This window comes from Silurus aristotelis, assembly GCF_946808225.1.
Source record: "Silurus aristotelis genome assembly, chromosome: 3".
Lineage (NCBI taxonomy): Eukaryota > Metazoa > Chordata > Actinopteri > Siluriformes > Siluridae > Silurus > Silurus aristotelis.
In genome coordinates this window covers 5455455-5472403 of record NC_139576.1, presented here as the reverse complement: position 1 = coordinate 5472403, position 16949 = coordinate 5455455, and the positions used below count along the sequence as shown (strand labels likewise).

Sequence of the window (16949 nt, the reverse complement as noted above, 5' to 3'; positions counted from 1 at the left end):
CGATCGCAGGCTTCGGAAGCATGCCTTTCGGCGACGAGCGCATGCAGCTCCACCTCTCTTTGTCCAAGATGGGGGGGGGGGCCGGAAGCCAAGGCGCTTACGGAGGTTGTAATGCGTGCCGTTGCCAAGCTTGATAAAACTTGCCTGACTCATTAACAGAAATTGCTTTCATCTCGTAAATTAGATGAGTGCTTTCTGACACCCATGTCGCAACCTCTGCGTCGGGTCTTCCCTTTTTTTCCCGACCTGCACACTGAGGTGTCTAGGTCAGGGGTTAAGTTCTTCTGTGTATTCCCACATTATGGGGCAAAAAGAACATGGTTATGAGGCAATGCCGCTGGTTAAAGAGACACTCGCCACCTATCTCTCCCCCAGAATCACCTCCTCCATTAAGAGCTTGACATTACCCACGAAGCCCCTACGCAATACATTGGTGCTCGTAGATAAAGCCTATGCTTCGGCTGGTCAAGTCGCAGTGTCTCTGCATATCAGGCTGACCTATTGCATGAGTTGGATGTGGGAGGTGCCCCAGGCAGCCATTTTGATTAGCTACGCCGTACGGCAATTCTGGCTCTCAAAGACAACTAAAGAGACTGCTAGGGCCATTTGCCAGTCTATGGCTGCCCTGGTGTCCACAGAAAGGCATCTGTGGTTCACTCTGTCAGAGATGTCTGATAGAGACATGGTACTGCTGGATGCCCCGCTAACCCCTTCTGGCCTCTTTTGCGACTCCGTAAGCTCGGTGGTCGAAAGAGAATAAAAACAGGAGGAGGCGTTCCAGCTGTACCTCAAACGCCGCTCACATGTGGCTTTTAATGCAGCGATGCCTACGTGCCTTAGATTTTTGGAAAGATCCCTGGTTCTTATCTCTAGGAACCCTGCTGGGAGTCCCCGGTCGTCGCTTAATGCTAACGACAGATGCGTACCTCACGGGGTGGGGAGCGATAATGAGTGGTCACTCCGTCCGAGGTCTGTGGAAAGGGCCCCATCTATGCTGGCACATCAACTGTTTAGAGATGCTGGCCGTGCATCTAGCACTGAAGCATTTCCTCTCCGACCTCAGAGGTCACCACGTGTTGGTCTGTATGGACAATACTGCGGTGGTCTCCTGCATCAACCATCAAGAAGGTCTACGTTCGTGCCCCCTGTGCAGGCTGGTGCACCAGATCCTCCTTTGGGCCCAGGGAAAACTCCTCTCTTTGAGAGCAGTTTACATCCCGGGCTGGTTCAACAAGGCAGCAGACACCCTGTCAAGGCAGGAGTTGAGACCCGGGGAATGGAAGCTCCCGATGTGGTGGAGCAAGTTTGGGAGAAATTCGGGAGAGCCCAGGTGGATTTGTTCACGTTTCAAAAGACATACAAATGTCCCCTCTGGTTCTCCCTTACTCCCACAGCCCCACTGGGACTGGATGCTGTGGCTCAGGCATGGCCGAGGCTGCCTCCAACCCGCTGACCTTTGTGCGGTTCTATAACCTAGACCGCAGTGCCACTCAGTGTTTTGATGCAGCGTCTCGTTTTCTCAGGGAACTAAGGTTACATACGTAACCTAGAGACGTTTCTTTTAATATATACGTGTATCCCTAATGAGTGAGCCAGTGGTGACTGTGGCAAGGAAAAGGTCCCTGAGTTTTTTTGAGTATAAGGAAGGAGCCTTGAGAGGAACCAGAGTCAAAAAGAAAACCCACCCTCATCCTGTGTGCAGTACAGTGAAATCTGCTCAAATGCCACTGCCCATGCAACCTGTGGTGCTGAACCATTGTAGCAGACTGTTGATATTAATTCCAGACCAAATCCATCCTTGCTCAATCACTTCATGGATCTTTAGGTTAACATAATGTGATATCATTAATGTCCACAGTAACACTTTTGACATACTCTGTATGACCAAAAAGTATATGCACTCCCTAACCATCACAGCCATATGTCACTTCAGTCTGCTCCAAACTATTGCAACAAATTTGAAAGCCCACAACTGTATAGAATCCCTTTGAATGTTTTGAGACTCAAATCTGTTCAGGAATGTGCACCCCCGGGATCCTTGAATACATGTTGTGTTAAGTGAAAGAACTTACGAATTCTGAACAGCGCCCTGACCTCAACCCAACAGAACACATTTGGAATGAACTATAACAGCGACTGCATCCCAGACTTCCTCACCTCATCTACATCAGGACCTGATTTCACAAATACTTTTTTAGCTGATTGATTACAAATCTTGACAAATCTAGAGGAAAGCCTTCCCAGATGAGTGGAGGTGATTAACCCAGCATTATACGGGGGGAAAGGTGCCCACATATGTTTGACCATCTATAGCTAACCGTCTATAAAGCTATCAATAAGCATTATGTGTTATTAATGAAGGACTTATACTTCCAAAACATGATTTTTAAATTGAGTTAACATTTTGGCATTGTGGACACTTGACCGTAAGGTTCGTATGTACTCTTTGAGCATCCCATTCCACATTTAGTCCCCATTCCCTCTTATAATAACCTCCACTCTTCTGGGAGGAGGTTCCACTAGATTTTGTAGAGATTTGTACTGTGCTCATAGCTATACAGCAGGATATCTTCCACTTCAACACAATAGCGTAGAATACAATGTTTTAGGACAGCAGTCCGCAACCTTTTTTGCACCACGGACCGGTTTAATCTCAAACAGTATTTTCACAGACCGGCCTTTAGGTGTGATGGATATATACAACAAAATAAGATGATACGACATAGGGGGAAGACATGTGACCGAGTTCATCTTGACATGCATTAAGAGTGAGTCATAGACAGATGTGGTGGAGAGAATCTGGTAATTTTCCTAAATAAAAACGTTCAGAATCAGATAATTAATAAAACAGAAATAATGTAGGTTGTGTATTCTTTCTGTGTGGCCTGGTACCAATTGCCCGGGGGTTGGGGACCACTGTTTTGGGACACCTGATGCTTCAAGCTATACGTGGTCCTTACACAAACTGTTAGCACAAAGGTGGAGGCACCCAATTGTATTAGATGTCTTTGGATGTAGTAGCCTGAAATATTCCCTTCACTTGGGCTAGGAGACCCAAAACTGTTCCAGCTCCATGAATACCACAGCACCTGCCTAGTAACATGTTAGAAACCACTGGGAACACCACACTAATCTCATAACAACTTTAAGTTAGAGAAACAGCAGATTTAATGATGATGAGGAGGAGGAAATGAGCAACAGATTGAGCAGGAAATAAGCAACAGAGTAACGTTTGAAGTAGAGGTGTTAAACTCGAGGCCCAAGTGTGATCCAGGAACAAATAACCTGGTGGAGAGGTCTCATGGATTTGTTTGTTGGAGCACAAAAAAGATGTGGAGATATGAATGGAGATATGACCATTTTATTAGCTTGTTAATCCTGTGTGTGGTCTTCTTCTATAATACGTTTGAAATGCAGTTTAAATTCTCTCAATCAAACTGATCTCCAGGGTTGAATGTGTGACAGAAAGAAACAAACAAAAAAAGTATTACACTCACATGGACCTGATTTACCAAGAAACCCTGTAAAAGGGTTTAGAAGGATAGTATCTGCTATAATTATGCAGTCTCGGATAATTCTACAAAATGCAGTCTGGAGTGGATGGAGTCGAATCGATCGTTTTTTAACCAGAAATGTGAATTTCTTCAAACTGAACGTCACTGAAGGTCAAGAGAGCAGGTATTAAATTAGCAGGAACTTGTTCCTACATGCCTACAGAAGTTGTAGCTGAGTGGTTAAGGTGTTGGAATTTTGAGCAGAAGGTTGCGAGTTTAAATCCCACCACCAAGGTGCCATCTCAAGGCCCTTAACCCTCAGTTTTATAAATAAGATAATTATAAGTTGGTCTGGATAAGGGCGTGTTGGTGGTTACTGGTTGAAAGGTTAAAAAAGACCCTAAAAGTTACAAACTTCTGAATATTTTTATAATATTTTTATTATCTCCGTAAAGCTGCTTTGAGACAATAAAAGCGCTATTCAAATGAATTGAAGTGAATTAGAAGACAAAAAACCTCCTATTTCTCATTGTGCTGACCACCAGCAGCTAAACACAGCTATTACCACAAACCTCAAACCTCATTTCATTAGCTTACATTTATCAAAAAAATGCATCCCATACATTAACGACATTTGGCCTAATCCTTTATCCACCGACAACTGGACTGGTACACCTTCAGTGTGCCTTTAATACAGAACATGAACATTTTAGTGACAATCACACTGCAACACTTTAAATCTGTACTACTGTCAATGTCTATGTCACATACATACACATGCCTTTCTGTTTACTCCTGTATTTATATTTATAGTTGTGATAGAGGAGTATTTGTGAGAGTGAAAGGGAAAGTTTATAGGACTGTGGTGAGACCTGTGATGTTGTATGGTTTAGAGACAGTGGCATTTAGTAAAAGACAGGAGGTGGAGCTGGAGGTAGCAGAGCTGAAGATGTTAAGAGTTTCGTTGGGGGTGACGACGATGGACAGGATTAGAAATGAGTTTTTTAGATCAACTGCACATGTAGGACATCTTGGGGACAAAGTGAGAGAGACCCGGTTGAGATTGAGGTATATCAGTGGGAGAATGCTGAGGATGGAGCCACAAGGAAGGAGGAAAAGAGGAAGACCAAGGAGGAGGTTTATGGATGTGGTGAGGGAAGACATGCAGGTAGCTGGTTTGAAAGAGGCAGATGTAGAGGACAGGGGGGGGTATGGAGACAGATGATCCGCTGTGGCGACCCCTAATGGAAGCAGCAGAAAGAACAAGATGAAGAAGATATATATTTTTATAGTATATACTGGGTATATATGTTTGACATGTCGTAACAAGCATTTCACTCCATGTCATGCTCTGTATGAATATGTAATTGACATAAAAATGATTTTGATTTGAACTGAGGATTAACTGCAGTGGCAGCTTGGTGGTGCTGTGATTTAATCTCATGATCTTCTTATTTTAATGCTTTAAACACTGAGCTACCATCTTCCACACATGGCAGGTTTGATTCATTTCCTGTAGTCAATTTGATTCAGAGTCCACTAGAGTTCCCTTTTAAAAAGGAGTAAAAGGACATCACTCAAAAACACTTGCGGTTTTAGTGTCACAGTTTTATGTCCCATTGTGATTGCTGTGTTTTCAATTGTCTAAAGAACCCTTTAAAAGAAGGAAAAAATACACACCAGGGTTTGATCGAATGTCATATATGTAAAATAAATCAACGAATAAAGAAAGAACCATCAACAGCCAAAAGATCTATGAAGATACTGAGCAACTCAAGAACTATGAGCATGGATTTGGACTGGAATTAATATCAACAGTCTGCTATGGTTCAGGACCACAGTTTGCATGAACAGTTCCGCATTTAAGCTCCTATTACTAAACAGCAAACCTCAATAATGATGGAACTGTAATGAATGGACATTTGGTGTTGAGGATGAGGATGGGTTCGTTTTTGAGTCTGGTTCTTCTCAAGGTTTCTTCCTCATTGAGTATCAGGGAGTTTTTCCTTGCCACAGTCACCACTGGCTCACTCATTAGGGACAAACTAACAATCATAAGGAACAGACTTGTAGGTAGTAAACTAAAACATTCTAACTTGTATAACCTTTTAATTTCTGTAAAGCTGCTTTGAGACAATGTCCCTTGTTAAAAGTGCTGTAAAAAAAAAAAGAAAAAAAAATGAACAGAACAGAAAAAGAAATAAACAACTAACTGCCATTGGCTGCCATTTTTCTCTTAAAGTGTCGATATTTTAAATTTGTCCACTTGTTTATCTAAACTCATGCAGGGATACTTATTATTATGAATAATGTTTTAATGAATGTCGGGAGACTCACTGAATCTGACCCTTATTTCATTGAACACATACACACACACACATACTTACTGATTCCTCCACTCCATTTCACCATCTGCTAGTTATTACAAACTTCCTGTTTCGGGCCACACCGCATGCTAATGACAGATGCTTTTCAGACGCATCATTCGTTCTGCTTCGTGTTTATATTCCAGCCATTTTTTTTTTAACATAGCTGAGAAGTTTTCTTTTCCCTTTATTTATTCACGATTTGTTGCCTTTATAATGATGCTTATTGCTTGTTCCTGATCATGCATGAGGTCAGATGTGCATTCGTCTAACAGTGTGTGTTTGTGTCTAATAAAGGAGCATCCTGTGGTCATTACGAAGTTCATTCGTGGAGCCAGAGAAGTGGAAGTGGACGCAGTGGCCAAATCAGGCAAGGTAAAATAAAGTTTCCCAAAATCGTCACATAGATAAGAACATGTTCTTTGGAGTGAAAAAGAAAGAGAGAGAGGGGACAATTTGATATTCACTCTCTCATTTTGCAGTAATTAGTTATTATGTGCTGTGATGGTTTTAAAAAACATTCCACAAGTGATTTTTTTCCCTCTTATACCATGACCGTTTACCTATTTTTTTTTTTTTTTGTAATAATTATTTCAATCATTCTAGTTATATTTAATGCGGTGGAATGACATTTAAAAAAGTAAATAAAATTTGTAAAACACTTGGGGTATTCCTCAGTGGAAATTCAACATTACAGCTATATTACACTGCCACTTTGTTGTATCCTTTTTAAGTTGCATTTGATGTTGTGGAATGTCTCTGAAGGCGGGGGCCTGCTTAGACTGCTGCCCCCGTGACCCGAATTACGGATAAGCGGGAGAAAATGAATGAATGAATGAATGTCTCTGAAACATGATCAATGAAATCTGAGGGGGCGCCACAGGGGATCATCTGTCTCCATTCCCCCCTGTCCTCTTCATCTGCTTCTTTCAAACCAACTACCTGCATGTCTTCCCTCACCACAACCATAAACCTCCTCCTTGGTCTTCCTCTATTCCTCCTTCCTGGTGGCTCCATCCTCAGCATTCTCCTACCGATATACCCCATGTCCCTCCTCTGCACATGTCCAAACCATCTCAATCTCACCTCCCTCACCTTGTCTCCAAAACATCCTACATGCGCTGTCCCCTAATACATTTATTTCTAATCCTGTCCATCGTCGTAACTCCCAGTGAAAATCTCAACATCTTCAGCTCTGCTACCTCCAGCTCCACCTCCTGTCCTTTACTCAATGCCACTGTCGATAAACCATACAACATCTCAGGTCTCACCACAGTCCTATAAACTTTCCCTTTCACTCTCACAGATACTCTTCTCTCACAAATCACTCCTGCTATCACTCTTCTCCATCCACTCCACCCTGCCTACAATTTTTTCTTTAATTCTCTAACACACTATCCATTACTTTGCATCAACACTGCAAACAGGAAAGGGCTCAGAGCCGATCCTTGATGCAGTTCCACCTCCACCTTGAACCATTCTTCTTTTGCCAGCCTCTGATTTACGTCTCTTGCTTCCTGACTGACACAAACGAATACCTTGGTATAAAAAACGTGATTACAGCACAACACATGTTGGCTCCATCACTTCTTGACAAAGAGCACACTTGTTAATACAATTAAGCAAGTATGTGATCCTATTTTCCTCCGGCTCCGCCCTCTATTCACAAATCAGAGCTTAACCATGTGCCCTGTTTTCCTGGCATTTACTGTATACAGAAATTCGGTGAATAGCGGTTACTATGGAAATGATGAGGTGTCCGACCGGGGCGCGTAAACCTCTGATAATCAGCAACGTTCTGATACAGCCGATTAGCTCTCTGGTTATCACACACGTGTCTGAAACATGTCCGAAAGCTCATGTTTAATGGGTAAAGGTCAAACAAATCCCACTGTGGTAAACAAAACTCGGTCAAAAGTGATGTGTGAAGCACTCTGATTGAATCTGTGTGTGTGTGTGTGTGTGTGGATATATGTGTGTGTGTGTGTGTGTGTGTGTGTGTTTGTGTGTGTGGGAGAAAGTGTGCGAGCAAAATGCATAGCCACACTAGTGCGACTTCATTATGCAGCAGATGGAGGTTTTCATCTGTTTCGGCTTACCTTCTGGAACAGGGATGTTATCCTCCTATAATAGCAACCTTAATAAAAACACACCACATTCTGAACACACTCTCTGTTCTAGGCTTTCGCTGCTTCTGTCGGCTTTCATAGGGATCTTAATCCTGAACTCTCACCGTGTTTAACTTTAGCTAATAAACACGTTATAGAATAGCCTATCAATATCACAATATATGGACAAAAGTATTGGAACATCTAAACTTTTCAGCCATATGTGGTTCTTCCACAAACTGGAACGTTGAAGGCACACAATTGTAGCATGTCTTCGGATGTGGTAGACATTTTTTTATTTGAACCATTCCGGAATGACAATATGAAGATATCCATTAAGATATGTTTAAATGGAAAAGGTGGAATAAAAGATCTGAATAAAAGCTCAGGCACTCATTGAAAACCTTTGGGATGAATTGGAACTCTGATTGCACCCCAGGCATCTCCTCACCTCACCTACATCAGTACCTGACTCGAGTAATGTGGTTGAACGAGCACAAACCGCCACAACATTTAGTGGAGCATCTTCCCAGAAGAGTGAGGGTTGGGGACCACTGATCTAGGGGACAATTTAAACAAAAGCATTTTAACAGGATTGCTGAAATAAAAGCTGAAATATAAATATACTTTAAATAAATACAATATACGATTATTACATGGTTTTTTGAGCATCGCATTCTACACTACAACCTTTACGTTTATAATAACCACCACTCTTCTGGGAATTCATTGACCCATGGACCGGACCAGCACCCGTCCGTGGGTCAATTGGTACCAGGCTGCACAGAAAGAATACATTACTTACATTATTTCCATTTTATTTATTATCTGTTTTATTTCGGAAAATTACAGAATTCTCTTCCCCACATCTGTCTATGAATCACTTTTGATGCATGTCAAGTTGCTTGGTCACGTCTTACCTCCATCCGCTACCTTCTTAAAGGGGCTCCGGCAATACATTACCGCTAAATTCAAACCCCCAAGCGAGCAAAATGAACAAAAATCAACACAGTGGATTCACATTTATTATAATATTTAGAAAATACAGTTTTTACGCCGGTCGTATCATTTTATTTTGCTGTATTTATCCGTCACACTTTAAAGGCCGATCCATGGAAATATAGTCCGACATTAAACTGTTCCGTAGCGCAAAAAAGGTTGGGAACCACTGCCATAGATAGTCAATAGGGAAACACTAAAATGGAAAGTGCGCCAGTCATACTGAAAAAAATGCTGAATGCTACAGAGCAGCTGGTGAAGATGCGAATCCTGCAGCAGAGCCATTTTTAAAACTGTTACTCGGTTTTCTAAATGCCTTTGTTTTCAAACCTGTTGATTGTTAATTCAGTTTTATCTGTATAGCACTTTTAACAATAGACATGGTCCCGAATTAGCTTCAAAAAGATTAAAATATTATGGATATACATTTAAAATTCATGAATGTGTCCCCAATGGTGATGGTGGTGAGGGAAAAAAACTACCTGAAATGGTATAAGGAAGAAACCTTCAGAGGAACCAGACTTAAAATGGAACCTATGCTCATCTGAGTGGCGTTCAGATATTTATTCATGACTTTAACCCTCCACAGTAACTACATAGATCTTTAATGGAGAACATCCTTAGCAATTGGTCTCCAATTGTGGACAACTTCATTTAGTTGTAGGTAATCTCCCCTCTTCTAGAAAGATTTTGTGGAGATTTGTGCTCATTCAACCACAAGGGTGTTAGTAAAGTCAGGTACTGATGTAGGTGAGGGGGCCTGTGGTGCAGTCAGCGTTCACACTCATCCTGAAGGTGTTCAGTAGGGTTGAGGTCAGAGCTCTATAGCGGGAGATCTTCCACTCCAACCCATGTAAAGCAAATTTTAATGGAGCTTGGTTAGGTTTGGGTCTCCTAGTCTCAAGTGAATGGAAAACTTCATGCTTCTGCATCCAAAGACGTCCTATACAATTGTGTTCCTCCAAGTTTGTGGTAACAGTTTGAAGAAGAATCGTATATGACTGGAAATGTCAGATTTCCCATGTTCAGGCTTCATCATGTCCTAGCAGTAGATTTCTCTGGTGAAAATTTGAAGTTTCGCTCAGTTTAAAGTTCGATATAATAGTGTGGTCTAGAATTCTGCTTTTTCATCACAGTCTGCTAATTGTTCATTAACAAACATCTCAATACTGGAACAAAAAAAATATTTTGCTTGTAGTTATTGTGTCCTGCTTAAGGGAAAGCATGAGATGTTTCATTTGCAATCTCCCGTTTCAGGTTGTAGATTTTTTTTTAGCTTTAAAATTTGCTTGCGTAAGGAAAAAATGGGTTTTAATAATGTGGATATGAACCTGAAAAAGCTTAAGATATTTATAGGTTACACTGAAACTGTCTGCAATATTTAATTCTGACCCAACAGATATTTCTTGTTCATCACCATAAATAACAGAAGAGTGTTTGCTTCTCTTGCTGAATTGAAATGCGCCACATCGTTGCAGGTTCTAGCTCACGCCATTACGGAGCATGTGGAGGACGCCGGAGTTCACTCAGGAGATGCCACTTTAATGCTTCCCACGCAGTCAATCAGTCAAGGAGCTCTGGAGAAGGTCACAGTTCTTTTCTATACTTACCTACTGTACTATACTATACTATACTATAATATACTATACTATATATAAATATACATATATACATAGATAGATTGATGGATAGTCAAATGTTGGGAAACACCTAGTCTTTTATTGGTGTTTGAGACACATGCATGTTCCATATGTTTATATGCAACAAACTATTTAAAAAGCAAAAAACGCTGACTAGAATGACTAGAAGAAAGTCCAATTGTTACAATTTTGCCTCTAACAGAAGAACTTGTGTAAGACAGAGGTCAGGAGAGAAGATGTGATCAGACTGCCTCAACCCCAAAGTCAAACATGGAGGTGGAAGCTTAATGGTTTGCAGTTGTTTTAGAGCAGCAAATGTTGGAGATTTCCTGAAAGTGAACGGAATCCTGAACCAACATGGCAACCATTCCATACTTCAACACCATGCAATTCAATCTGGACTGCGGCTCATTGGAACCGAATTCACAATACAAGACAATGAGCCGAAGCGTACGTCCGAGCTCTGTAAGAGTATTAAGAGAGCAAACAGTCTTCTGGAGTGATATCAATCATGGAATGACCTGCCCAGGCACCGCACCTGAATCCTACTGAACTGCTCTGGGATAAAGTGGATCGTAAAGAAATTTCCATCTGGTGAAGAACAATTTGAGCAAGTTTTACAAGAAAAACAGCTCCTTGTTTGGAGAAACGAACTGTCGGGATGCTGAGGGTGGGTTTCTTTATAAAGTGGAACATCTGTACATTTATAGATTTGTTTGGTCATAGTCATACTTTATACCAATTTTTTTGCCAGTATTAGAAAATGTCCTAAAAGGTCCCTGGTGGTCTAGTGGTTAGAATGCGGCGCTCTCACCGCTGCGGCCCGGGTTTGATCTCCAGTCAGGGAACCAACCCCAGCCACTCTCAGTGCCGGTCCCAATCCCGGATAAATGGGGAGGGTTGTGTTAGGAAGGGCATCCAGCGTAAAAACATGTGCCAAATCAAACATGCGGATGATCCGCTGTGGCGACCCCTAATGGGAGAAGCCGAGAGAAAGTTTATTAGAAAATGTCCTAACATCTATAGATATTCAGATACAGTCTTAAAGTATGAAATTATAAGAAAGGTAAAAAAGGCCATGAATCCATTTTCACATCTAAAACTAATTTGCAATGGAACATTTGTAGATTAAGATCGGACTCTTCTCATTGATCAAGTGACAACGCCACACTCTTCCACCTCCTCCAGATCGAACTCATTCCGTCATGGTTTCTTTCTCACCGAATAACGTCTTGGTCTTTTTGCCGTTCCGACATGCACAACCTGCGACAGTGACGGATTTCAGTCTCCACTGCATATGCACACATTTTAACCTGAGTTATGGCTTCTTAAGTTTTTTGCTGATTTTTTTTTTCCCCTTCGGTTATTTTCAGGTGAAGATCGCCACACGGAAAATTGCAAAGGCGTTCGAGATTTCAGGGCCATTTAACACTCAATTTCTGGTGAAAGGCAACGATGTCATGGTAAGTGATTGCTGCTTTACTTCCCATGAAATGTCTGAGAACGTATTATAGAAAACTTGAATCATTTAATTTATTATTATTATTATTATTATTTTGTACATTTTTATTGTCTTGAATTTTTCATAGTTCTGCATTATTTCTTTGTTTTCTATTTAAAAAGGCTGGATTTTCCTCATGTCTAATTTCTACTATAGATATGTTTCGATGGATTTGGTCTAAAAAAGTTTGCAAAAGTTTTTTTTTTTTTACTATCCACTGTCCAAATGTAATAATAATGCACTATATGGACAAAAGTATTAGGACATCTGAGTTTTCCAGCTTTATGTGATTACCAAACTGGTACCACACAGTTGGAGGCCAACATTTACATATAATGTGTCTGGATGCAGTAGCATCAAATTTCCCTTTCACCCTTTAACTAGGAGACCCAAACCCATACCAGCATAACACACATACCCCTGTGCACAAAGCCAGCCTAATGAAGATATGCTTTACATGGGTTGGTTTGGAAGATCTTGAGTGGCCTGCTAACGAGCTCTGACCTCAACCCTTCTGAACACCATTAGGATGCACCGTAATGCACCCCAGGCCTCCTCACCTCACCTACATTCAGTACCTGACTTCACTAAAACCTAATGCTCCACAAAATCTAGTGGAACATCTTTTCGGAAAAATGGAGATTATTATAACAGCAAATGCAGACTGAATGTGGAATGGGATGTTCAAAAAGAAGCACATACTGTAAAAAACTAATGTTTAGGTGTCCAAATACTTTTGTCCATAAAGTGTATGCGATTTTTTTTCACATGCGGATATGAAGGCGGTGTGACTTAAATTCAGTCTAAAGAAAGTTACTAAATATAATGTTTCAGGCTGAATTGTGAGATTAAATAGTGTGTAATCAGAGTTTGTGACCTCCCCAGGTGATCGAGTGTAACCTGCGTGCCTCGCGCTCCTTCCCGTTCGTCTCCAAAACCATCGGCGTGGATTTGATTAAAGTGGCGACCCAGGTGATGGTGGGAGAAGCGATGAACGAGTCAGGGCTCCCTACTCTAGAGAACCCCATCATTCCTGTAGACTATGTTGGCATTAAGGTATGTGTGTGTAAGAACTAGTAGATCAATGCACAGTTTCATAGCAATGCTGTCATTTCTACGCTTCTTTAAATGAGACAAAGCTTTCAACCCCCTTATCCTGCTTTATAGGTCTTGAATTACCACTCGAGCCCTAATACCATTCGCTGGATTATTTTTTTAAACGTCCTCGGTGCGAGAGCTATCCCTGTGATTAACCGCACGAATGATAATGTAATTAATGTGAAGTAATGTGAAAGCCAGACGGATTCCTCGCGCTCCAATTAAAAAACTTGTACTCTCCAGACACTTTTCGGTATCTCACAGCATTCAATTCGCCTTTAAACGACACGGGCACCGGGGGCTTTTCACGCGTCTCCGGCTCGGTGTTAAATTACCAGCAGTGGTCGAGAACACCGACTTGTATCAGTAGGTTCGGAATTGGAGTCTAGTGCACTTGCTGCTTGAGCGGCGTCTCCGCTCTCCCGAAGTAATTTCCGGTATAATTAACGGAAGACTAGAAGCACAATGGCCTTGATGAGGAGGCAATCGCGCAGGAATAATCCTCTTCTCCTGCCACTCTCTGCGTTTTTAAATACCCTGCCAGGCTGCTTAGAGGAATAGCAAACGTGGCTGTGAATATTCTAGAGGCCTGTGGAGAGGTGGAGCTTCAAACAGGGACGCTGCGGAGACCTAACAGCAGAGCTGTCGCATGGAAATATGGAAATAACATCGAACAATAACAATCCCGTACGGTTTTCTTTTTTCACTCACACTCTGTTCTCTGATTTAGTCAGAGGAAAGAGTAATAAAACTATTAGACTGAACAGTAAAGCTTTATGTGTAAAATATTACAGCCTGGACAAATGTACAACAATGGCACTATCTATCTATCTATCTATCTATCTATCTATATCTATATCTATATCTATATATATATAGAGAGAGAGAGAGAGAGAGAGAGAGAGAGAGAGAGAGAGAGAGAGAGAGAGATTTGAGAAATGCTCCAAAGCAACTGAGAAAAACTGTAATATCTGACTGCTCACTGGCAATTACATGAACATATAATCCTTGTACTGTATCTACATCCAAGTCAGCAGATCACCAATAATTATAGTAAGTTTCTTTCGGCTTCTCCCGTTAGGGGTCGCCACAGCGGATCCTCCGCACGTTTTGATTTGGCATATGTTTTACGCTGGATGCCCTTCCTAACGCAACCCTCCCCAATTTATCCGGGCTTGGGACCGGCACTGAGAGTGGCTGGGGATGGTTCCCTGACCGGGAATCGAACCCGGGTCGCAGCGGTGAGAGCGCTGCATCTTAACCACTAGACCACCAGGGGACCACACCAATCATCTATAATTATAATCATAGTTATTATAGAACTGGACGAAAGCTATTGCTCTCTGGCTAATTGTCTGTTTTATCCTCCGTTTATGTGACATTCGTGCTCTGATTTCATTCCACATACCGACATCTTCTCCTCTTGTGTGCGCCAATTCATCGACATCATCGAAAAAACAGCCCTCTGTCAACCGAATAATATCTGAGATGCAGCAAAATGTGGTTGTTACAGCAGCAAGGCGTATTATAGCACTTTGCAGCACATTAAGCTTAAAGATAAAGTGCACAGCAAATACAAAATAACATAAAATAGACAAAAGTATTGGATTTTCTGGCTATATATGTTTTTCCCCAAACATGTTACCACAAAGTCGAAGGTGCACAATTGTGTAGAATGACTTTAGATGCAGTGGAATTTACTTCCCTTGACTTGTTCCACCATCACAGCACCCCTGTGCTGCACAAAGCCTGCTCCATGAAGATGCATGGTTTGAAGTGGAAGATCTCCTGTTGTAGAGCTCTAACCATAGTGAACACCTTTGGGATGAATGTGACTGCACCGAAGGCCTCCTCTCCTTCTCACCTACATCGGCCCCTGTGGCTGAATGAGGCAAAGATTTCCACAAACACACACTCGTTCCCAGAAGAGTGGAGATTTTCGTAAGAGCAAATGGGAACTCAATGTGAAATGGGATGTTCAGAAAGGTCATAGAAATCTTATGGCCAGGTGTTCATAAACCTTTGTCCACATATACACACACACACACACACACACACACACACACACACACACACACACACACACACACACACACACACACACATATATATATATAATATGGATGTGAACATGCAGGTTACAGACATCAATTATGGAACAGACAAACAGATGAAAGCTATACATTTATTTGACCTTTGTAGTTACCATTATCCTGAGCACAGATTGTTTTTAGATTTTGTGTGAATGAAAATCATGGATGGATGGAAACATTGATGAATACATAGAAGGATAAATGAATTAATAGATGGATACATGAATGAATGGACAGATGGAGAGATGGATGAATACAAGGAATCATGTAAGGATGAATTGATGGATGGATGGATGTATGAATGGATGGATGGATGGATGGATGGATGGATGGATGAAACTAAGCAAAACTTCTCATACGGATAGACAGATGAATACAAGGAATAATGGATAAATGAATGAATTGATGGATGGATGGATGGATGGATGGATGGATGGATGGATGGATGGAACTAGGCAAAACTTATACGGATAGACAGATGAATACAAGGAATCATGGATAAATGAATGAATTGATGGATGGATGGATGGATGGATGGATGGATGGATGGATGGATGGATGGATGGATAAATTAATGAATCGATGGATACATGGATGAATGGACAGATGGATAGATGGATGAATACAAGGAATCATGTATGGATAAATTGATGGATGGATGGATGGATGGATGGATGGATGGATGGATGGATGGATGGATGGATGGATGGATGAAACTAGGCAAAACTTCTCATACAGATAGATGGATGAATACAAGGAATCATAGATAAATGAATGAATAGATGGATGGATGGATGGATGGATGGATGGATGAATGGATGGATGGAAATAGGCAAAACTTCTCCCACTGAGACTAACTTTTTTTTTTAACAATAAAATGCTTAATATTGGAATATTTATGATACACTTTAGATGAACTCCAGAATATTTGGTATTGATTTTCCATTTTATTGTTGTAATTATAGTTTTTAAGGGTTTTTGTTTATTTATTTTTCCCCCACATCTCTTTAGAAAGCCCCATTTCGGTCTGGCACTACACACACACACACACACTCAACTTGTCTGACAAATTTTTCTGCCGCTGTGGGTTTGCTTACTTGTAAACATGTCGGAATGTGTGAATATATTAGACTTTCACTCCGGATTTTTCTCTCGGACGCTGTCTCATCTCATCTTCCAGTATCAGAGTTCCAAACAGCTTTAGAACTCGGGAGCCCAGAGACAGCATTGTGTTCTGGGTATTTCAGTTATGCTGTCTTCTCTTCAGTTAAGGGGAAAAGAGGAAAAAAAAACATTTGAACATGGATTTTCTCAGCCTAACAAGCCCCCACTGTGCTTTTCGCTTTGCTTTCCTGAAGTGCGCAACGAATGCTGTTTAAATTACAGCTCGTGGAAGAAAAGTAGTTTGGAGGGGAAACACGACGTGACTACACGCTTGGCCGTTTCTCGGTTCATGCTAAGGTTGTGTTCTTGACTTGCTTAGTGTATTTACTCTGCTGCGGATGTTCACGCGACTACCCTTAAGACCTTGAAATATACATTTGCCATATGAGTTTTCCGTGATGGAAAAAGCGTGTTCGCATTGACGATGAGTCATCAGGGGCCTCGGCTGCAAACATTTCTTATGGCATTATAAGGTATTTTAGACAT

The 16949-nt window shown here is 41.4% G+C and overlaps 1 protein-coding gene across 1 annotated transcript in view; it reads left to right on the top strand.

Annotated features, from left to right (window-relative positions):
* The window catches only part of cps1 (carbamoyl-phosphate synthase 1, mitochondrial), an 85166-nt gene that overhangs the window by 53475 nt on the left and 14742 nt on the right, over positions 1–16949 (top strand). The window contains exons 29-32 of the mRNA XM_083536259.1: positions 6158–6235; positions 10446–10553; positions 11981–12070; positions 12994–13164. Coding sequence (XP_083392385.1) covers positions 6158–6235; positions 10446–10553; positions 11981–12070; positions 12994–13164 — 447 coding nt within the window. The remainder of the gene's footprint in view (positions 1–6157; positions 6236–10445; positions 10554–11980; positions 12071–12993; positions 13165–16949) is intronic.